The sequence below is a fragment of the Anomalospiza imberbis genome, chromosome 10 (assembly GCF_031753505.1).
Source record: "Anomalospiza imberbis isolate Cuckoo-Finch-1a 21T00152 chromosome 10, ASM3175350v1, whole genome shotgun sequence".
Lineage (NCBI taxonomy): Eukaryota > Metazoa > Chordata > Aves > Passeriformes > Viduidae > Anomalospiza > Anomalospiza imberbis.
In genome coordinates, this window is record NC_089690.1 from 1,097,364 (window position 1) to 1,119,778 (window position 22,415).

The 22,415-nt window shown below is 55.1% G+C and overlaps 1 protein-coding gene across 2 annotated transcripts in view; it reads left to right on the forward strand.

Annotated features, from left to right (window-relative positions):
* Positions 1 to 21,400, forward strand: part of KCNAB1 (potassium voltage-gated channel subfamily A regulatory beta subunit 1) — a 60,030-nt gene extending 38,630 nt beyond the window's left edge. For both annotated transcript variants that reach the window (XM_068200145.1, XM_068200146.1), the window contains exons 3-14: positions 3,661 to 3,698; positions 5,678 to 5,757; positions 6,988 to 7,032; positions 8,305 to 8,349; positions 8,895 to 8,938; positions 11,337 to 11,423; positions 15,427 to 15,512; positions 16,751 to 16,871; positions 17,354 to 17,448; positions 18,355 to 18,475; positions 19,336 to 19,424; positions 20,004 to 21,400. In XM_068200145.1, coding sequence (XP_068056246.1) covers positions 3,661 to 3,698; positions 5,678 to 5,757; positions 6,988 to 7,032; positions 8,305 to 8,349; positions 8,895 to 8,938; positions 11,337 to 11,423; positions 15,427 to 15,512; positions 16,751 to 16,871; positions 17,354 to 17,448; positions 18,355 to 18,475; positions 19,336 to 19,424; positions 20,004 to 20,093 — 941 coding nt within the window. In that variant the 3' untranslated portion in view covers positions 20,094 to 21,400. The remainder of the gene's footprint in view (positions 1 to 3,660; positions 3,699 to 5,677; positions 5,758 to 6,987; positions 7,033 to 8,304; positions 8,350 to 8,894; positions 8,939 to 11,336; positions 11,424 to 15,426; positions 15,513 to 16,750; positions 16,872 to 17,353; positions 17,449 to 18,354; positions 18,476 to 19,335; positions 19,425 to 20,003) is intronic.
* The last annotated feature ends 1,015 nt before the right edge of the window (positions 21,401 to 22,415 follow it).

A 22,415-nucleotide genomic window follows, 5' to 3' on the forward strand; every position in this document is an offset into this window, starting at 1 on the left:
GGCAGGGCTGTGTGGGGAGGGCTCTGAGCATCATTCCTGGGTCACTGCAGCTCCCCTGGAGCTCAGCTTCCCTGGGAGCCCCCCGGCGCTGGGTCCCGCTCCTGCCTGGGCTGAGCTCTCAGCTCCTGCTTGGATGAGGGACTCCAGGTGAGCCTTTCCCTGGGGATCTGCCAGCCTGGCCCCGGCTGCTGCCGGGCTCCTCCCTTGCTGCTGGATCCAAGAGGTGCTTGTGACTCCAGGGAAAGCCAGGCCCCGTCTCTCACTGGCCCAGCGCAGGGGGACCCTGCCTGTGGGCTCCTGCTGGCTTCAGAGAACCTGGAGGCAGCCTCCGGCGAGGCGAGGAGCCCTGACCGCAGGGGAGGGAGCAGGACAGAGGCTGCCATCCCAATCCCCAGTCCCATGGACAGACGGTCGCAGCTGGCTGCAGAAATGGTGTTCGCTGAGCCCAGAGGCGGCAGGAGCTGCTCTCCCCTTGGTCCTTGCTCTGGGGGGAGGTTTGGCACGGGCTGGGGGCTCAGCCCTCTGCTCCTGCACAGGTGGCACCTGTGCTGGCAGTGGCACTGCTCAGGTGGCACCACACCGTGCTGGGCACGGGGAGATGGAGCCAAAGCTGGGCCTTGTGCAGGAATTCTCCTTGGAGCTGAGGATATCCACTTGGAAAACCTCTTCAAGGCAGAAGGGAGGAAGGTGATGGGCAAGGGCAGCAGTGGGAAGTCTGTCTGTATCCTTTCCAAACCATGAGTTGGGGTAGGTGAGAGAGAGACAGTGACTTGGAAAGGGGAAAGAAGCAATTTAAAAATATATATATAAAAAAATATGTTTAAAAAATACATCTCTTTCTCCAGTATATTTTTCTTCCCAAATGAGTGTGTTGGCTGAGGTTGTGAATCATCCTTGGCTGTTGTTTGAAATGCCAAATGTGCCTTGTGCTTTTTTTTTTTTTTTTTTTGCTTTTTTAATTTGCAGAGGGAGGGGAGCAGCCTGTGCCACGCCATGCCTCTGCTCTGATGGGGGTGCCTTCCCTGCTCCTGCCTCCTGACCCAGAGCCCTCCCTTCCCCAGGCACAGCTGGTGCTTCAGAGCTCGCCCTGCTGAGCCAAAACGCAGTCCCTGCCTGGTTTTTGTGATGGTCGTGGGGAAAGAGACCCCTCGGAATCCCCAGCCAGGTGCTCCTGCTGGTGCTCCTGTGCCCCAGCTGGGCCTGGGAGCGCAGGGTGGGCGCAGGTGCACCCCGGGCAGGGCTGTCCAGCACCACAGATAGTTATTCTTGCATCTCAGGAGCTTTAAGGTGCCTGTTGTTCCGATTTGAGCCATGGTGAGCTCTCGGGCTGCTGTCCCTGTGCCCCAGGCCCCGAGCACATTGTCACTCAGTGGGACGTGCTTTGTGTCAGAAGGTGAATTTTGAGAGGATGTGCACTCTGTGGGGAGGATGAATAATCCCCTTCCTTCTCACCTGTGCACCTGTGTGCTGCTTATGCAAAAGGAAAAAAAAATCACTTTGAGATAAACAGTCTCAACCCATTTTTTTGGTACAAACACATTTTAATGTATTCCTGTAAAAATAACACCTCTGAAGCTTTAACATGGAAATCAGGCTTCATTTGGTTATTTTTTTATCTGCATGAAGAAGCTTAAAGATAAAATGAAAACAGGTTTCAGTTTTATCTTTGTTGTGCAGGACCAGAGCATTTAAACTCCAATAATCAGAGAAAATACCTCTCATGAGGTCTGTAGCCAGCAAGGTGCAGCAAGGGTACTCCTGTCCCATTTTTGTTGTCCTTATAGAGCTAAAGCAAATACAAAATTAGCTAGAAAATGTGTGCTCTCTGCTCATTTATTTAGTTTCCATTTCATCTCTGCTCTGTGGCAAACTTGGCTTTTCCAGCTCGGGTTGTTCTGCAGGAAGTCAGGAGTTGCAGTTTGAACTCACACTTTGTGCATCTTTAAATAGCTTTATTTGCACTGAGAGAAACCTGACGTATTAAAAAATTCAGATTGGCCTTTTTTTTTGAGGGAAGGAGAGCGAGCTCCCGCTGCCAGAGATGATGAGCGCTTGTGTTCTGAGCAGGGCTGATCAAAGCTGCCTCCACCCCTGCTTGGGGTTCACGTCCCAGCGCCCAGGGACCCCATCCCTCTTTGATGAGGGTCTGGGAGCAGCTTTTGCATCTTTTCAAGTGCAGGCAGGCAGGGAAGCTGCAGTTTCTGCCCCTCGGCCGCGTCAGAGCTCAGCCTGGCGCTGCAGCCGCTGTCCTGTTCCGTCCCTGCTTCACAGGTGGGTTGGGATGGGTTGGGAGGGGCTCCCCCAGTGCCACCCTGCCATGGCAGGGACAGCTCCCACTGCCCCAGGCTGCTCCCAGCCCTGTCCAGCCTGGCCTGGGACCCTGCCGGGCTGGGGACACCTCAGTGCATTTTCCAGCTGGGAGCCTGAGCCCCTGTGTCCGTCAGAGCTTTGGGTTCTGGGGAGCTCCGGGAGCCACGGCAGCTCTGTCCCGTCCTCCCAGGGAGGGGCTGGATTGGGCATCTGGGCTCCTGGGCAGCTCTGGGGCAGCGAGGAGGAGCTGTGCTGGGCTCAGGGGGACGCTGTGCCAGGCTGGCAGGAGGCCCTGGGGTGTCACAGCCCTGCTGAGCCCAGGGCGGCAGGGATGTCTGGGCAGGGCCCCGTGTGAGCTGCTGCTTCCCCAGCTCCCGCTGCCTCTTCCCCACGGCCTCAGGAAACACGTATTCCTAAAAGAAGCACATACGTGCAAAATCCAGGTACAGAAATCATGTTCCTGTGGGAATCCCTTGGGGTTGGACCAGCTGACCTTTAAAGGTCCCTTCCCACCCAAACTGATTTAGGATCTGGTTAAATCCACATGCTGCTTCCACCACAGGATATTTTTTTTTTTTTTAAGCAGCTATCATAAAGACATAATGCCCCAAGTTTTCCTAATAATGGACCAGAGTCAGCAAGTGAGCCCAAACTGCAGCAGCTTTAGGAGCCAGCCTAGAGAAAGCAGTGTCCTTGGGCTGGGCTGGCACTGGACATGGGCTTCATGGAAAAGTTCCTGGGGAAAAGTCACTTTGGGTTGGAAGTCTTTCCTGTCAGAAGAAATATTTCTCTTTTTAAAGTATTTTTTTTTTTAATTCTAATTTTGGCTTTCAGGATGCTAAATGCTGAAGTACATATTTAAGGAGACTTTCACTCCCCAAATGATGTGTTGTGGCAGCATCACGGATTTTTTTCCAATTTGTCAAATTGAAGCTTTGGAAAATGATTTCTGATTTGGAAAGAGCTTCAGGTTTCAGGGCCTGGCAGTGCCCGAGGCCAGGCTGGACAGGGCTGGGAGCAGCCTGGGGCAGTGGGAGGTGTCCCTGCCATGGCAGGGTGGCACTGGATGGGTCTGAGGTCCCTTCCAACCCCAACCATCCCACGATTTGAATGCAGCTCTATCTTTTGGCACCACAGCATCATCCCCTGGGTGCTGCCCTGAGCAGCTGCCGGTGCCAGTCGCACCCTGGAGCAGGTGCCCTGTGCTGCAGGAGCTCTCTTGGGGCTGCACCACCCCCTGAGCCAGTTCACCCCATCTAAAACCCATTTAATCCCAAAGGGAATTCCGGTGCAGTCTCATTTTTGATGTTGAAACCTCCTCGTAGTAACAGATTATTTTGCTTTTTCCAGGGACCTGGGTCACTTTTGGAGGTCAGATCTCAGATGAGGTGAGTGCATGGAACAATCCCTGCTCTGGGGGGAGGGTTTAAATTTCATTTTTAAATGAAATTGTAGCTCCTGGAACCTTCCTGCACGGAGAGACAGCAGTGAGTCACTACTCAGAGCTCTGCCACAACCCCCTAATAAACCTGACATTTCCAGAGAGGGACTCCCACTAGCCCCATCACCCCTCAGGGCCATCCACTGTCCCGTGCTGTCCCCAGCAATGTCCCCTCCTTCCCTGGGCTCCTGCAGCAGGAACTGGGACCTGTTTTTGTGTGTGGATGTAATGGGCAACAGTCCTAAATACAGGCAGGGCTGGCCTTACAAAGGTGATTTATTTTTGACATAAAAAGCTGAAACCACTGAAAACGAGCTCGGGTTTCCTCTGTGCTTTTCCCTGGAGCAGATGGCTCCTGATCCCAGGGAATCACCCCTGGAGCACTGGGCTGCACGTGGGCTCCTCTGCAGCCCCGTTGGCCCAGATGTGAGCGCCCCAGGGAGAGCAGCTGCCTGCCCCGGCACGTGAAACAGCCCCAACAACTCTGGCACGAGGAAAAGAGCCCAGGAGCCGGAATTCCAAGGGCTTTTCCTTTAAATTCTCTCGATCTGTCATGGAATCGCTGCTTCTCCCGGTGGATTCCCCGGCTTTGGTCCCGGTGGATCCCCCGGCTTTGGTCCCGGTGGATCCCCCGGCTTTGGTCCCGTCTCACGGCACTGTGGGATGATGACCAGTCAGGTGATGGTCAGTCGAGGCCTGTTTGGGTGTCCAGTTTGCACTCTGGTCCTCCTGCCCACCTTGCTCACCATAATTCTGAGCAAAGCAGGACAAATTCCATGGAAAAGCAGGACAGGCACAGCCCTGCCCTTGGGGCTGCCCTCCTCGGGATGCTGAGCCAGAGCCTTCAGCCCCTCGGGGTGCAGCACCCCCGGGGGCAGCAGGAGCCCCCACAAGATGACCTTCAGGCATTTCCCCAGCCCACGGCAAATCTGGAGAGCTGCAGGACAGGCTGGCAGGCAGCCAGAGGAGTGTGAACCCCCCCATCCTGTGTTAAACCCTGTGGGACTGCAGAGTGTCTCCTGTAACCCTATTAAATTCTTGGCTGCCTTCCTGATGGAAAGCTCCTGTGAGAGGAGATTAATTCCTGCCAGGCTGGCTCCAAGGGGAGTTGATGTAAATCCATGTTCTGGTGTCCCTCCCTCCCTCCCTGGGTGCCCTGCCGGAGGTGTCCCCTGGGCAGGGGCTGCCACAGGGGCTGAGCCTGGCACGGGCTTTTCCTGCTGTGGGATTTTCCCTGCCGGCTGGGGGTGTGGGTTGTTGTTGGGGTTTGCTTGCTTGGAATGACCCCGAAATCGTAGGAGTCCTTGTTCCCCTAGCCTGGCAGCCGAAGAAAAGATCAGGAATGAGGTGGATTGAGGTGAGGTGGAGTTTTCAAGGTTGTTTACTCTTTCTTACCTATAACTTTCTCTCTCTGACCTGCCGAGGTCCATCCAGTGCAGAAGCCATGGCAGTCTCTGCTCAGCCTTGGGGTGGCTCCCACATTATAAACTCAAAATTACGTGTGGGATGTTGACAGATTTGTGCCAGTGCCCACCACCTGTGTTGGACAGTGTGTCTCTACCTTAAACCAACAGAACAGTGTCACCATCACAGCAGGACATGGAGGACAAGACGAAGGAGAAGAAGACCAGGACACACCCAAATCCCTCCATCTTGTACCCCTGAATCACATTCTAAAAACCCCAAAATTCCACTTTTCCACCCTGTGTCAATTCCCCTATTACACTGCTCAAACCCCTGTGGCTTGTAATTCCTCATACAGAGTTGGCAGCTTTTTCCTGGGCTAAAATGGAAGCCACAGGTGTTCTTGACTTTGTGCCAAGGTCCCCGAGCCCCCTGCCGGGGTCTGGAGCCAGCCAGGGCAGCCAGAGGGATGTGCTGGACTCGGGCAGGTTGTCACCTGGCTGTCCCCCCGTGCCTCCCCAGGTGGCCGAGCAGCTGATGACCATCGCCTACGAGAGCGGCGTGAACCTGTTCGACACGGCCGAGGTGTACGCGGCTGGCAAGTGAGTGCCCGGGGGCAGGGCGTGCCAGGAAGGGGCTGGCAGGGCCACACCTGGGCAGGGTGTGCCAGGAAGGGGCTGGCAGGGCCACACCTGGGCAGGGTGTGCCAGGAAGGGGCTGGCAGGGCCACACCTGGGCAGGGTGTGCCCAAAAGGGGCTGGCAGGGCCACACCTGGGCAGGGTGTGCCCAAAAGGGGCTGGCAGAGCCACACCTGGGCAGGTCGTGCCCAAAAGGGGCTGTCAGAGCCACACCTGGGCAGGGTGTGCCCAAAAGGGGCTGGCAGGGCCACACCTGGGCAGGGTGTGCCCAAAAGGGGCTGGCAGGGCCACACCTGGGCAGGGTGTGCCAGGAAGGGGCTGGCAGAGCCACACCTGGGCAGGGTGTGCCCAAAAGGGGCTGGCAGGGCCACACCTGGGCAGGGTGTGCCCAAAAGGGGCTGGCAGGGCCACACCTGGGCAGGGTGTGCCCAAAAGGGGCTGGCAGGGCCACACCTGGGCAGGGTGTGCCCAAAAGGGGCTGGCAGGGCCACACCTGGGCAGGGTGTGCCCAAAAGGGGCTGGCTGAGCCACACCTGGGCAGGGTGTGCCCAAAAGGGGCTGGCTGAGCTGCCCCTGCCTTCCCTGTGCTCTCTGCTCCCCCTCTGATGGACTGGGCTCTGGGCGTGCTTGGAAAGCCTCTTCATCCCTGAGTGGGACAGGAAAACCTTTGTGTTTGGGGCACCCATCAAATAAACCCGAATTAATTAACCCAAAGCCTCTTGTACCCAGCAGAGGCTGGAGTGCACCACTTGTGCCACTGGTGCTGGCACAGGGAGAGCAAAGTGAACCCTGAACAAAGGGAAAGTGAACGTGGCTGGGGCTGTGACGGCTCCAGGCACGGATCCCAGGGGAGCCAGTCTGGCTGCTCTCAGAGCCCCCGTGGGACTGGGGGCACCACCCGTGGGAGTGGGGACAACACCCGTGGGAGTGGGGACACCACCATTGCTAAATGGGACTGGGGACACCACCAGGGCTCCCAGCCGGGCTGGGACAGCGTGTCAGTGTCCTGCTGAGGGACCAGCCCAGGCTCAGGCACCGGGGGACCTGGGAAGGGGCAGTGGGGGGACAAGAGGCTCTGTGCTGGATGGATCTGGGGGTCACTGCCACCGGGGGAGGGCAGGGGCAGCTGCAGCCGGGCTGGCTGGGGGCACTGAGACCCCCTGCCCCCCTCACGCCGGGTTCTTCCTGCGCAGGGCCGAGGTGATCCTGGGGAACATCCTGAAGAAGAAGGGCTGGAGGTACAGTATGGCATCCCCTGCCCCCAAACGAGCATTCCCTTATGGCATTCCCTCTGACTGGGAGAGTTTCCCACGTTGGGTGGTGCTGTCCCGGCACCTGGAGGGTGCCATGGTCCCACAGGAGCAGCCACACCTTCCCAGTGCCAAGGGCAGGGGCTGCCCTGGCATTTGGGGGGTTCCCGGTGACTCCAGGGGGCTGTGCCCACCCTGTGTGCCCACCCTGTCCCAGTCGCACCCCTCGGAGCGCGCCCGTCCCCTCCCCGTGTGGGAGGCTGGGCGTTGGCACCTCATCCCTGCCGGGACCGCTGTGGGTTAGGGATGCAGAGCCGGGGAGGAGGTGACACCGCCTGAAGGATGCTCATGAGCATGTGTTGTGGAGCCTGCAGGGATTTGCATAATCTTCAAAGGCCTCCCGTGCGTGTCCTGGGCAGGTTCAGCTGAAGGGGGGTTCCAGCAGGGCTCTCTCCAACCCCAGCCTGGGGGATTAGGGGGGTGATTGATTACTTGGCAAGAAATACTCTGGGTGACGTGGAGGAAATGAAATGAAGTCCAATAAAAGCTGGGGAAATTGTGTTGTACGTGTCTGGTTATGCAGCGAGGTAGCTGGAGGGTGATAAATCTTTGATTTAACATCATGTAGAGTTTACAGATTAATTCAGATGTCTCACACTCGAGTTTAATAGCTCTGGGAATGCTGCCTGGCAGTGAGAGGCACGGGGCAGGCGAGCAGGAGGGAATAGCACTGCAGCCCCTGGATAAAGGGCTGGGTGCTCTTCCTCAGCAGTTAAAAATATCTGGGGATTTTGGTCACTAGGATTACCTTTGGTTTCTATCCCGGTGTCCAGTCCAAACTTCCCCTGACTCCATTCCATCTCCTCGTGCCCTATTTACGAGCATATTTCACACAACACCTGCAGCATATTTCACTTTTCATCTCCTGAAGGAGCTAAAGCTCAGATCCCCTGTGCTGCTTTCCCCAGGTGGAGAGGGACAATGCCCCGAGCACAGAGGTGCCACTCCCTCAGGGACCTGGCAATTCCTGGGGTCTCCCTGGCTGCCAAAGTCCCATTTGCAGGGAATTCCCCCCCAAACCAACACTGGAGTCAGGGTCTCCTCAACATTTCCCAGCTGCTCTTGTCAGTTTGAGCATCCCCAGCAGAAATCCTGCTCCCGGGTTTTACAAGCTGCTGACGGGCAGCATCTGCTTTGTTGTTACTATTAAAAATATTATTATTTTTAAAATTAATATAAATTTTCCTGTTCTTTCTGCAGGAGGTCCAGTTTGGTGATAACCACAAAGCTGTACTGGGGTGGCAAGTAAGTGTGACAGTCACTTGTCCTGGGGTTTGCTGCCCCAGCCCTACAGCCAGGGGAGGTTACTGGCACCTGGGGTGGTTTGCTGCTGTCATTGCATTTCTGTTTATTTTGCCACGTGTTTTAGGGAGGTGGAGTTTCTCATCTGGAGAGGAGAAGGCTCCAGGGAGAGCTCAGAGCCTGAAGGGGCTCCAGGAGAGCTAGACAGGGATGGAGGGACAGGACACAGGGAATGGCTCCCACTGCCAGGGGCAGGGATGGATGGGAGATTGGGAATTGGGAATTCCTGGCTGGGCTGGGATTCCCAGAGCAGCTGGGGCTGCCTCTGGATCCCTGGCAGTGCCCAGGCCAGGCTGGACACTGGGGCTGGAGCACCTGGGACAGTGGGAGGTCCCTGCCATGGCAGGGCTGGCACTCGGTGGGTTTTGAGGTCCCTCCAACCCAACCAGTCCGGGGTTCTGTAATTCTGGGGGTGTTTAAGTCAGAGCACAGCTCAGTGCTCCGGGGCTGCTGGCACTCTCCCAGCTGTTCCTGTTTTTCCCTTACAGAGCTGAGACGGAGAGAGGCCTTTCCAGGAAACACATCATTGAAGGTACCTGGGCTGGGGTCTGCCTGTGCCAGGGGCTCGGGGTGAGCTCTGGATCCCAGAGCGGTGCTCTCCCATGGGCTGGGGCTGTTTGATCCCACCGCCGCTCCTGTGCCAGTCCCATGCAGGGCAGTTCCCAAACTCGTCTGTGAAGTGCCCTGAATGCACCCAAGGATTGTTTTGGGTCCTCTCAAAAAGTGTCAGCGAATGGGCTGCACTGACAGCCCCTGCCCCCTGCATCCCCTGGGCTCTGCTGGCTTTGGGGAGCTCTCTGCACACCCCAGCCCTTCCCCGTGGGGCCAGACGTGGCCAGGGGCGCCTGGGCTGCCTTTGGAGCCGGGAGGGATGGGGATGAGGATGTGGGCATGATGTCAGCCTGCAGAAATAGCCTCTGGAGGGCTGCCAGGCCCCAGCTGGCACGGCTGAGCTTTGCTCCTGGTGCTGCTCCTCCTCAAGGGCTCGGCTCTGCTGCCCGTTCCCTCCCCTGGCTCCGTGGATCCCATCCCTGGGCTCTGACCCCAGTCCTGCTCCCCTTCCCTTCCCTGCTGCTCTGCCATGTCCTTGGGCCGTGTTCCTGCAGGCGAGGGGACAGCAGGAGCTCCGTGTTCTGTTTGTCCACAGGCAGAGCCTGGGCTGGACCCAGAGCTGGCTCAGGCTCAGCTCAGGCTCAGCTCCCAGCACGGGGAGAGCAGTGCCAGAACAGAGCCGTGCCTGGGGAACGGAGGGTCACATCCAGGATCAGCAGTGTCCCCTGTGACCTTGTCCCCGGGAGAGGAGCAGGAGCATCCTGCAGCTCCCGGGCTGCTCCCTGCAGGATCCTGGGCTGGGGAATGCTGTGGAGCCGGGCAGTGCCAGCCCCCAGCCGGGCAGTGCCAGCCCCCAGCCGGGCAGCGCCAGCCCCCAGCCGGGTGTCCAGCTCCCTGGGGAGGACTCGTGCCCCACCTCCTTTGCAGTGTGACCCGTTTGTGCCTCCTGTCCCCACGGGAGGTGCAGAACCTGCTGTTGGGGGGCTCGGGGATGGAATCCTCTGGGCAGCAGTTCCTCCTTTCTGTGCTGCGCACCTGGAAAATCTGAGCCCCAGGGCAGTGCCCAGCTCAGGTGGGATGAGTGGGGGGCAGCAGCCCCTCCCTGGGGTGCAGCTTTGGCTCCTTCCATCCTCCTCCTTCCCGCTCCGGGCAGGTTTTATCCAGGATTGCCCTGCAGAGTTTTATCTTGGAGTGCTTGCAGGATCCAGACACATCAGGATCCTGGGACTTTCCCAGTAAGGTAATGCTGGAGGAAGTTTTTCTGGTAGCAACATTTTGTTGGATTTTCATCTAAAAAAAAGTTTCAGTGAGGTGGTGGCACTGAAGGAGCTCAGGGAGGTGGCAGATGTGTCACAGGCACTCCAGACCCATCCATTTTCCATTTCTTGTGGAGATACTTCGTGAAATGACAGAAAAGCACTGACAGGAGTTGGAATAATTTCACAGAACACCCAGCAAACAACATTAAGGTCAATGAGAGATATTTTATATTTTTATATATATATTTATATATATCTGTGTGCGTGAGAGAGAGAAGATGATTTTTAACAGTTATTTTCCACAAATCTTCCCAAGAACAAAATGTTTTTATGAATGTTCATGAAGAATGAGTCAAAATAGAGCAGGCTGAAAATGTTTGCTGAATTTTGAGCTGGATAAAATGCCCATCCTCTCCTCGCCCTCTCTCACACACTCATACATAGATATATAAATATATCTGCAGGGGTTTGGTGCCATCTCCCATCAGATCCTCACAGGAAGGCTCTCAAAACCTGGACATTTATGGACCGAGCTGCAAAGGGCTGGGGCTTGCTCTGCCAGACTCCCTGTGCAGTGTAGGTGGGCACGGCTCACCCTGGCAAGGTGAAGCCCTCCCTGATGCTTTACCTGCTCCTCATGACCAGTGGCACCAGTCCACCCCAGTGCCACCATCCTGCCCCCTGGGACTGCATCCCTGGAACGTCCCCCTGGCGCCAGGAGCTGGGGCTGGAGCAAGAAAGGCTCTGACAAAATTCAGATTGAATTAACTGCAGGCAGGAGCAGGGCACTGGAACGGCCCCTGGCAGCTGCCCCTGCCAGGCTGACAGGGACATGCTCTGCAACCAGGGCTGGGCAGCGCAAATCCTGGAGCTCCAAACTAAAGCCCGTTCCTGTGGAAGGGAATCTGTGTGGCCACACTGGTGCTTTCTTCTTCAGATGGCTGCAGGGACGTGGGACAGCCTTATTCAGCATCCCTCTGACATCCTGAGTGGTTTTGTGTGTATATATATATAAATACATCTATTTAAATGCAGCGAGCTGTGTTTGATCCCGTTTTGGCTCTGTTCCGTGCCTCCCTCTGACCCTGCCTGTCCTTGTCTCTGCTTTCCCATGCCCAGGGCTGAAGGCTTCTCTCCAGAGGCTGCAGCTGGAATATGTGGACGTGGTCTTTGCCAACCGGCCGGACAACAACACCCCCATGGAAGGTTGGTGGGAGCTGTGCTGGAAGGGGTTAACCTTTGGTGCCTGATCCTGGCCGAAGGGCTTAGACTGAGGAGGGCAGGAAACCAAAACCAATTAAAACAATTTGGAATCAGTTGTTCAGGTGGGGCAGTTTAAATGTGAAGTGTCTCCTTTTGGTAGCCGGGTCCATGGAAGGTCCCTGCCCACGGCAGAGGGTTGGAATTAGATGTCCTTTAAGGTCCCTCCCAGCCTATTTAAGGTTTCTATGTCTACCCTGCCACGGCATGAATTTGTAGGTTTTAGAAGGAAACGGAAGTTTCCTTTCTGTCCCAGGAGTGGCTTTAATGTTTGGAGTATTTCCTTTTCCCAGTTCCTTCAGACTAAGTGGATTTGTGGCTGGATTTAAGGCTGGATTTATGGCAGATGACTGCAGGAGCCGTGGTGGATGGTCCATGGGAATCAAACAGAGCTGGAGCTCTGTGTCAGGAGTGCTGACACCCGTTTCCTTGCTGGACATGGGGCTGTGCCACCCAGGGTGACCCGTGGGTGCCACCCAGTGCGGCTCAGGGACTGGCCTGGGATTTTAGGAGCTTCCAAAAGTCAAGGAAGACTCTGTGTTGTGTCTGGGAGGGAGGTGTGACCTCTGTGCTCGGTCTCCTGTCACTGAGCAGCGTGGAGGGGCTCCCGTGGCCAGGGCACAGCTGATCCCACATTCCCAGGGCTGGCCCTGGCAGCCAGGCACGGGCTGTGGCGCTGGCTGAGGCTCCAGCAGGGTGAAAAAAGGGACATTTCTCTTATGAATGGTGTGCTGGAGAGACTTCCCCTCTTCTTCCTGCCTCTTTTATGGATCACCTACTAAGCCACTTCCATCCCAGAGCATCTGCTGGGCCATCTGTCAGTGCTGCTTCCCGAGCCACTCCATCCTGCTCAGCACCACGCACGCCTCACTTCTCCCACAGGGAACCATGGAGTGCCTTGGAAGGCACCTTAAAGCTCATCCCATTCCCTCCCACTGTCCCAGGCTGCTCCAAGCCCCGTCCAGCCTGGCCTGAGACACTTCCAGGGGTGGGGCAGCCACTCCTGAAGGAGAAGGTGACCTTAACGTGTTCCCTACTCGTGGCAGCACCTGTGGGTCCTGCTGGAGCAGCCAGCACGTTGTGAGCAGGGGGGCACAACCAAATCCAAACCTGGATGTCCTGTTTGCTTTCTCTGCCTGCTGCTCCTGGGCTTTGACCCCTGTCCCTCCTCCCTCTGCTGCCAAGTGGGCAGCAGCACCAAGGAGCATCTTCTACAGATCCTTCTCTCCCCAGGCTCTGTTCCTCCCCTGGGGAAGGAGCAGATGAGCATCCGTGGGGATTTCTGTGCCGTCAGTCACTTGGGCCTCAGGGCACCTGGCCAAGCTGCTTAGCCTAAACCCCTGAAATGTATTTAATGTTCTTAAAGGTCTCGGAGCAAATTAAAATAGTTTTCCATTGTAAAAGCAGCGGATGTTGGAGCCAGGGAGCAGCTGGAGATGAGCACCTTGGGCAGCTCGTGGCACGTGGGTCTGGCCGTGCGCCAGAGCTGGGCTGGGGTCTGCCAGGCAGGGGGGTGAGGGGTGAGGGCTGCCCACCCTCCCTGGGCTGGCTCAGCCGTGTGTGGGGTGTCCCTGCCATCCTGGGCCACCCCCAGCCCCTCGATCGGGGACCCTGGGGACGGCTGGTGGGAAGGATCCCTTTCCACAGTTCCCGTGTGCTCCGTGCCCTGTTCCTCGGGCTGAAGATCTCATCCCCCAGCTGGGCAAGCAGATGATTTTTCTTCATACCAAGGGGCTTTTCCAGCAGGGCAGCTGCAGAGGAGGGTCCCTGGGGCCCCTGGTGTGTCCCCATTGCCACAGAGCCAGGTGCCCACAGGTGCCCCAGCCTGGCACACAGGGAAGGAAGGTGACAACGTTCCTACCAGGAAACTTTAACCTGCTTCAGAGTCGTTATTGTTCTGGTGCCAGGGGCTGTTATTTGGGATTTGAAGCATTGATTTATGTTACAAAAACCTACAGCTCCTGTCCCTAAGTGCTGCCATTGGGGCATCCAGCTGGCAGGACAAGAGATCCGGGCTTGTGCCCTTCCCAAATCCCATCGCCGTCCCCTGGCTCTCTCAGCAAGGAGATATAGATATGTATATTTACATACATTTTCTGAGTTGAATTGGGGCTTTTTTTGAAAGGAGTAGAGGCTGGAGAAATGAAAACAACCCTGGGCTGAGATGTGTAAGAGGCGTGTGACGAAATGTTTTGCAAAACTCCGAAATGGTGGCGGGGCAAAAATAGAAAACTAAACCCAGGGAGAAGCAGCTAAAGAGGGAGGGAGGGAGGGAGGAAGGGAAGGATCACTTACAGGCTTAGACCGATGGTGGTAGGGAATGAAAAACAATTTTTAATTAAATGTTCAGATGGGGAAGCTTGATATTGCTCATTAATTGAATTCTGGAGCCCTGGCCAGGTGGAAGGTGTCCCTGCCCACAGCAAGGGCTTGGAAGAAGAACATCTTTAAGGTCCTTTACAACCCCAGCCAGTCTTTGATTCTGTATTTACACTTCACTGACATGAACTGATATTTTTTCAGGAAGAACTGGAAGTTTCCTTTCCATCCCAGTGCTGGCTTTAACGCTGCCTGGGGTTTTTATTTCCTTTGCCTCATTCCCTTGGACAAAGTGGATTTGTGTTTGGGTTCGAGGCAGGTCTGTGTGTCAAAGCAGCCCTGTGGGTTATAAATGGAGCCTTCCCCCTTGGAGCTGCCTGGCAGAGCCTGCAGGAGGGTTCTCAGCAGCGCCCAGGTTGGCACTGGAGCCTCCTCTCTGCCAGGCTCCTGCTTTTCCTGCTGTAAGTAGGACGGGAATGCAGCTGCTGTCAACGGCAGCGTGTGTGGGCTCGGGGCAGCAGGGCCTGCAGCCCTGACCCCGTGGGAGCTCAGGGATTTCCTGGGCACTGCAGGCTCCCGGGCAGCCCCTCCAAGGGGTTTGGGGTGGTCAGAGCTGCTGGGGCAGGTGGGCAGTGCCCGCTGACCACGAGGTGCCCCAGGCAGCGGTGCCCCAGACAGCAGTGCCCCAGAAGTGGTTTCTTGCACTTCCCAGGGCGAGTTGAGCTCACTTTTCCCGTTCTGTGGGCAGTGGTCGTGCCTGTGCTGCAGCCCTGTCAGAAATAGGGTTTATGACCACAGCCAGGGCAGGGCTGTGGCTCATGGCTGCTCCTGGGCACTGTGACACAGGGCAGGGGCAGATGGGATATTGGGAAGGAATTCCTGGCTGGGCAATCAGGAAATCCCTGGCCCAGGGCCAGGTTGGACAGGGCTGGGAGCAGCCTGGGACAGTGGAAGGTGTCCCTGCCCATGGCAGGGGTGGCACTGGATGAGTTTTAGCATCCCTTCCAACCCAAACCAATCTGAGATTCCTTTAAACTAAAGTTTGTGAGGGTTTTTTCACCCCCAGGCAGGCAGGGAGGTCTGAGAGGTGAAATCCAAGATCCTGTCCTGGTGTGTGTGGCCTTGCAAGCTCCCATATCCCAGAGAACTGTGAGGACCATGGCACAGCAATGGGGACCATGGCACTGCTCTGCTGGGCTTGGCAGAGGTGACAGAGCCCTTGGGTTCCATCAGCCATTCTTGCAGCTTTGTCCCCAGTGTTCCTGGTAAAAAGAGGCAGACCCAGATATGTGCTTTCAGGAAGCAAATTTTTAAAATTTGCTTCAAAATATAATTTATTTTGAAGTTTATTTTTCCACTGTGCTGCCCTCTTGCGTTCCGTTTTGGAGGAAATGTTCTCCTAAGGCTGTGGTAGGCAAGAGCCAGGTGGGAAAAGGGGTTTTGAACCAACTGCAGGGTCAGTGTCTGCATGTTTGCACTGCAAATGCTTTTCAGCCACACCTGGGCAGGAGAGCGCAGCAGGAGCGTGTTCAGGACTCAGGGCTGTCAGTGTGTGTGGCGTTTGGAAGTGGGTGTGGTGGAAACGTGGCTTCTGGGCACTTCTCACTCTCCTTTTTTTGTCCTCGTTTAGAAATTGTGCGGGCGATGACACACGTGATCAACCAGGGCATGGCCATGTACTGGGGCACGTCCCGCTGGAGCGCCATGGAGATCATGGTGAGGGTCGTGGAGGTGATGGTGAGGGCCGTGGAGGTGATGGTGAGGAGCATGGAGGTGATGGTGAGGGCCGTGGAGGTGATGGTGAGGGCCGTGGAGGTGATGGTGAGGGCTGTGGAGATCATGGTGAGGGCCGTGGAGATCATGGTGGGGCAATGGAGGTGATGGTGAGGGCCGTGGAGGTCATGGTGAGGGCCGTGGAGATCATGGTGGGGCAATGGAGGTGATGGTGAGGGCCGTGGAGGTCATGGTGAGGGCCGTGGAGATCATGGTGGGGCAATGGAGGTGATGGTGAGGGCCGTGGAGGTCATGGTGAGGGCCGTGGAGATCATGGTGGGGCAATGGAGGTGATGGTGAGGAGCATGGAGGTGATGGTGAGGGCCGTGGAGGTGATGGTGAGGGCCGTGGAGGTGATGGTGAGGGCCGTGGAGGTGATGGTGAGGGCTGTGGAGATCATGGTGAGGGCCATGGAGATCATGGTGGGGCAATGGAGGTGATGGTGAGGGCCGTGGAGGTGATGGTGAGGGCCGTGGAGGTCATGGTGGGGGCCGTGGAGATCATGGTGGGGCAATGGAGGTGATGGTGAGGGCCGTGGAGGTCATGGTGAGGGCCGTGGAGATCATGGTGGGGCAATGGAGGTGATGGTGGGGGCCATGGAGATCATGGTGAGGAGCATGGAGGTCATGGTGAGGGCCACGGGGATCATGGTGAGGAGCATGGAGGTCACGGTGGAGCTGTGGAGGTCATGGTGAGGGCCGTGGAGATCATGGTGGGGGCCATGGAGATCATGGTGAGGAGCATGGAGGTCACGGTGGGGCTGTGGAGGTCATGGTGAGGGCTGCTGGCAGGGCAACCCTGGGCACGCTGGGTTCCACTCCATCCGGGCTTTCCACCTCAAATAATTTAAAAGCCTGTCCCAGAATGAGCCCAGTGCCCATTAGGAGAAGATGGGCTGGTGTGTGGGGGTTTGGGTGATTTATTTGTGGTTGTGTCATTTTGGTTTGACTGAAGTCGAGTCCTTCAGTTTGGTATCAGCCTGGCCCATGGAAGGGGGTGGAATGAGATGGGCTTCAGTGTCCCAAACCAGGCTGTGACTCCAGGAGATGCCAGGACTGCAGCATCCTGCTGGTCGCACTCGCCTTGGCCATCTCCTGTCCCCTCAGAGAACGTGGCCTGGCGTGTCCCGCAGGGTGTTTCCATGGACTGAAGTGTTTTCTCCACGGGTTTCCCCTCTGCAGGAAGCCTACTCTGTGGCCAGGCAGTTCAACATGATCCCGCCCGTGTGTGAGCAGGCCGAGTATCATCTGTTCCAGAGGGAGAAGGTGGAGGTGCAGCTGCCAGAATTGTATCACAAAATCGGTGAGCCTGAGCCTGCTGGGCTGTGGAGGTCATGGTGAGGAGCGTGGAGATCATCATCTGGCTGGGGCATTCCCAGAGAGAAATGGAGAGTAGGATCACCTGGGGCTCTAGGTGGGACCACTGACAAAGCCAAGTCTCTGTCTAATAGTGACCTAAAAGAAAAACCAGCTTTCTTTGCCTCTGATGAGGTATTGCTTAATATTATATGTTAATAACTAAAGTACATTAATCAACACATTAAGTATTAAGTGGCTTGGCTGCGCCTTACTCTCTGAGATTCATGTGGTCCATTAAGTAAAATAAATCCTTAAGGGCATCAGCAGCATCTTCCTGGAAGACCAGCTGAGCGTTGCTGCCAGTGGCAACAGAAACAAGCAGCAATCAGTTTGCTTTTGGTTTAGTTTTTGGCTGAAAGGCGTATTTTTGCTACAGCTCTGATTTGTCCCACTCCCCTAAACCCCCTTTTTCTGTTGTCTCTGCAGGGGTGGGAGCAATGACGTGGTCTCCCCTGGCCTGTGGGATCATCTCAGGGAAATACGGCAACGGGGTCCCTGAAAGCTCAAGGGCTTCACTCAAGGTATTTCTGGTGCACGTTGGAGTTGTGCTGCTTTTGTGAGGGCAGGAAGACAGCAAAGGGGCAAGGGCTCCCTCGTGAGAAGGCCAGGCTGTGCTTGGATGGATCCGCTCGGTTTCTCTGGCAACCACACTCCAAAGAGCAGGAGAATCTGGGTTAGAACGAGCTCGGGCTCCCCACGCAGGGAGCTGCGGGGGGCTTGGGCCTCGGCGGGGGCTGCTGGATGCTGTCCCCACCCTGCACTGAGGGGCATCATCCGGGAGGAGGCACGAGCCAGGGGCTCTGTGGGGCTCCAGGCTCCTCACTGATGTTAATCCTGGAATTGTTAAGGTTGGAAAGGACCTCCAAGGTCATGGAGTCCAACCCTGAATGGATGCAGCTGCTGCCACTTGCAGCCCCCTGAACCACGTAGATCCAACAGCCTTGGACATCGTTTCCCGGGTACCAGCCTCAGCCAAGGGGGTGCTCAGCCCCCCAGTATCCCTCCAGTGATCCCAGTATCACTCCAGAGAGCCCCAGGCCAAGGGCGAGCCCACTGAGGACCCATGGGCTGCTGGGGGCTGCCCTCTCTAACAGGTTTTGGCATTCTGGTGTCACCACAACTTGGTTTCCTCACAATTATCCTGATTTTATTCTGGCTGGGGGTTATGGGGTCCAAAAAGAAAAGAGAGATTCCAGGTCCTGGAGTGAGAACAAAGCCAGAGAGCTGAGGACAACAGGAGACATCCTGGCCGTGCCCTAATTGCTTTGGGCAGCCAAGCTTTGTGTTACTCAGCCCCCACGACCTTCTGGGCTGGACGTGGCTTTTCAAGTGCTGCTATTTATACATGTTGATAATCACAAATTGCCTCAAACTCCCCGTTTTGAGGCTGAAAGCTGACAGCCTGACGTGCTGTGGTTCCTCTGCAGTGCTACCAGTGGCTGAAGGAGAAGATCATCAGCGAGGAGGGCAGGAAGCAGCAGGGGAAGCTGAAGGACCTGTCCCCCATCGCCGAGCGCCTGGGCTGCACGCTGCCACAGCTGGCTGTTGGTGGGTGCCTGCATAGCTGCCACCTCCCGGGCTGCTCCCCCCTCCTCGGGGCTCAGGGGTGCCTTGGGAAAGGCTGACACAGGAATGGGTTCTCTTTCCACCATGGTTTGGGCCGGGCCTGCAGCTAGAGATGTGTTTGTTGTTTAAAATGCGTAAAAAGTTGTTGATCCTGGAGTGGTTTGGGGTAGAAAGGAACTTAGCCCATTTTGTTCTAGCCCCTGCCATGGGCAGGGACACCTTCCACTAGCCCAGGTTGCTCCAAGCGGGTCCAGCCTGGCCTGGAGCACTCCCAGGGATCCAGGGGCAGGCACAGCTTCTCTGGGCAACAATTAATTAAAACAGGGTTGTTTCCAGCAGCAGCACCAGGCTGTGACTGACAGGGTCAGGGTGTCTTGAGCATCCCCAGGGGTCCCACCTCCCTGTTTCCCTGGACATCCCTCCCCCCATGAAGCCATCACCTTTGTGGTGCTGGGCTGGCAGACACAAGAATGCTGTTCAAAATGAGTTTTGGGGTTTTTTTTCCTAGTAATTATCTTTATGCTGCTGAGAGCTAAAGCTGGAAAAATTTATCAGAAAGGTGATCCCTGGTTCCACATCCCAGCAGAGAATCCTTTCGACAGGGAAAATCCAAACCCCAGAGCCAGGAGAAGTGCTGGGGCAGGGAGCAGGCTCCGGTGGGATCCTGGAAGATCTGTGGGGTTTGATATTTGATCTGTGCATCTTCCTCCTGGCAGTGACAGAGGAGCAAAGTTGAGACAAGGAATGAGATTGTTTTCAGAGGCTCTGTCAAACATCAGGGGCTGGAGCAAGGCCCTGCCAGCCCCTCTGTGCTCCTGACCACCTTGTGCCTTTGTTCCCAGCATGGTGCCTGAGGAATGAGGGGGTGAGCTCTGTCCTTCTGGGATCCTCCAACCCCGAGCAGCTGATCGAGAACCTCGGCGCCATCCAGGTGAGGGCAGGGGGTGGCAGCTCCGTGCAGGGAGACACCCCCAGACCCCAGCACCCTCCTTCCCATAGTACAGGGCTAACACGTGGGATTTTGTCTCTCCGCTCCATTCATGCACGCTAATCAGGCCCATCCCTGGTGTCACCGTGGCTTAGCACCTTCTGGGGTCATTGCAGACCTGCCCAGTGACACGAGGGTGGCATCAGCAGCTTTCAAGCACCTGAAAATGCAAGTGAGTCCAGGGCATGTTGTGACAGATTGTGTGCTGTCACATGTCACCTGCACCCACCTTAATTATTCCCTGCTGGTTTTCCCAGTCAGAGCTTCCCCTGCCTCTGCTGTCCTTGCCACCAGCTCGTGTCCCAGTGCAGCCAAGCAATATTCCACACACAAAGCCGAGAGGCTTTGCTGTGCTTCTCTCACTGAGTAAAGATCCTCCAGTGGTTTTTCCTTTAAGGGAGAAAGTTATTAGATGAATGCTTAATATCTGTCACACAAAAACCCCAGAGGAAATGTACTTTGATAAAATCTAGGTTTCATTTTGGAACTATCTCGATTAAACATTGCTTTCTTCCACCCCAGGTCCTTCCAAAGATGACATCCCACATTGTAAATGAAATAGATAATATCCTGGGCAACAAGCCCTACAGCAAGAAGGACTACAGATCCTAATGCAATGCATGAATTTCCTGGACTGCATGGTTTAGAAGTGCTCTGTACTCCAGTACAGCCCTGAATTACTCTCATGAGAATCATTCAGCACTTGCTGCTCGGTGTCTACTGTCACTGGATCCTTCGAGATGTGTGCTCTTGCTACTACTCTGCAGTGAATTTAAAAGCACAGTTGATCTCTCTTCTAACCAAGAATAACCTTGTATTTTCTTACCTTCTTGACCGAGTTCATTAATTTTTACTTTACTCTTTGCACCTCATGCTTGTGCTGTGACAAACACTTGTAAAGCAAAAAAAAAAAAAAAAAGAAAAAAGAAAAAAAAAAGAAACAATTTATAACCTTCAGGTACTTGGTAATTAAAGAAGGATGTACAGATCTATTTTTTCAATGAAGAAAAGCCAGATACAACTTCAGGTTTTAATAAAACCATGTTTGGGAAATCTCAACTATAATGTTTCTTCAGGTTAACAGATGGAAGGGGCAAGCTCAAACTTTGCTTTTTTACGCTGAATATAAGCTCTAGGATTTCTTTGTGGTTGAATAAAGGCTGTAAGACAGAGAACTAGCTAGCAATTAGATAGTTCAGCTCCTAATTTGACAGCTGTTCCAGCTGTGGAGTGCTCCACACCCTGGAGCAGTGCTAGGAAGCCCAAACACGCATGTCAGGATACTGAACAGAACAGCTCTGCAAAGTTCTCCTTCTCCATAAACCTTAAGCCAAGAAAGCCATGATTAAATATTGGGTTTTGCACCTATAGAAACCTGCCTCTACTTCTGCCTGCTTGTAGACAGAGCTACTGCAAATTTCAATATTCAGGAGCTTTTAAGGATCTAGATACTATAAATATACACAATATATAGCTGCTGAGAACTGCAGGAACAATCGGGTACGTACTCCAAAAGGCTACACCTGCTTCCACTTGCTGGGAGTAAGTAAATGCATAAGGCATATTTTAAACAGATTTTTGTGAGCATTTACAGGAGTTGACAGGAAGAATTTACATCCTAATTTGCCCAGCTCAAGCCCACGTTGTATCTTCCCAAGGGTTTGCTCTGTACCATGCTCCTCTGATTTCAGTCTGTATTTCTCCCGTCCCTGCTGGGACACAGCTCTGTACAGTATTTGTAGGACCCTTGTACTCCCACCCTGCAGCACTCACCTGGGCCAGGTGAGCAGCTCCCACACCTGAGTGGTCTCCTCCTGTATTTGAAGCTGTGGTTGTGTGTAAATGACTCCTGCTGTACATGAGAAATGCAGTCTGACTGGAATTCTGCTTGGACACAATAAAAGCATTTTGTGCATCTACCCTGAGAGCTGCAGACCTGTTACTGACACCGGAGCTGCTGCCCTGGGCCAGCAGGGCTTTCTGCTGAGCCTGGGGGTGTTCCCCAGGGACCGTTCCAGCTGTGCCCAGGGACCGTTCCAGCTGTGCCCAGCAGGGAGCTGGGCCTGCCCCAAGGTGCTGCTGGCAGTCAGTCCCCAGGGAGCACAGCAGTCCCAGGTAAGGTCTGTCCTGGCCTGAAGCAGGAGAGGGCGGGGATGGATGGGATTTGGGGAAGGAATTGTTCCCTGGCAGGGTGGGCAGGCCTGGCACAGGGTGCCCAGAGCAGCTGTGGCTGCCCCTGGATCCCTGGCAGTGCCCAAGGCCAGGCTGGACACTGGGGCTGAGAGCACCTGGGACAGTGGGAGGTGTCCCTGCCATGGCAGGGTGGGGCTGGGTGGGATTTAAGCTCCTTTCTAAGCCATGTTCTGTGATTTGGCCTGAAATGAGGCCAGTGCAGCTGTCCCCAGCCTGCCCAAGGTGACACTGGCCAGTCCCAGCCAGCTGAGGTGGAGCCCACCTTGCCCTGCCATGGGAACATCCCCAGTGCTGCATTACCACTAACTACTGTTAACTTTTACAAAGCTTCGACAGTTAACAGCTTTATTAATTTAATATAATTATCCTACCAGTAACAGACTAATTCCTTTTCCTCCCTCTGGAGGTACAATTTAATATTCTCTCTTCCCCTTCTCGTACTTGAGAATCCAATAATGTATCAAAACTAGATCAATTCCCAACTTTAACTGAGGAGATGGCATTGTCCCTTACAGGCTCTGAGGGCAATGTGGGACAGAGCAGCAGCCCTGCTCCAGGTTAACCCTCAGCATTAGACTAGAGAAATATAATTTCAGTGTTTTATTTGAATTTTTTATATATCATTGCAGCTTGTAGTGGGAATTGCAAGAGAAAAACCAAACACCACCTCTAAAAAAAAAAAAAAAAACTGAAAAAGTGAACAAAAATCCAAGTGCCAACCAAAAAAAAGCACCAAACTTT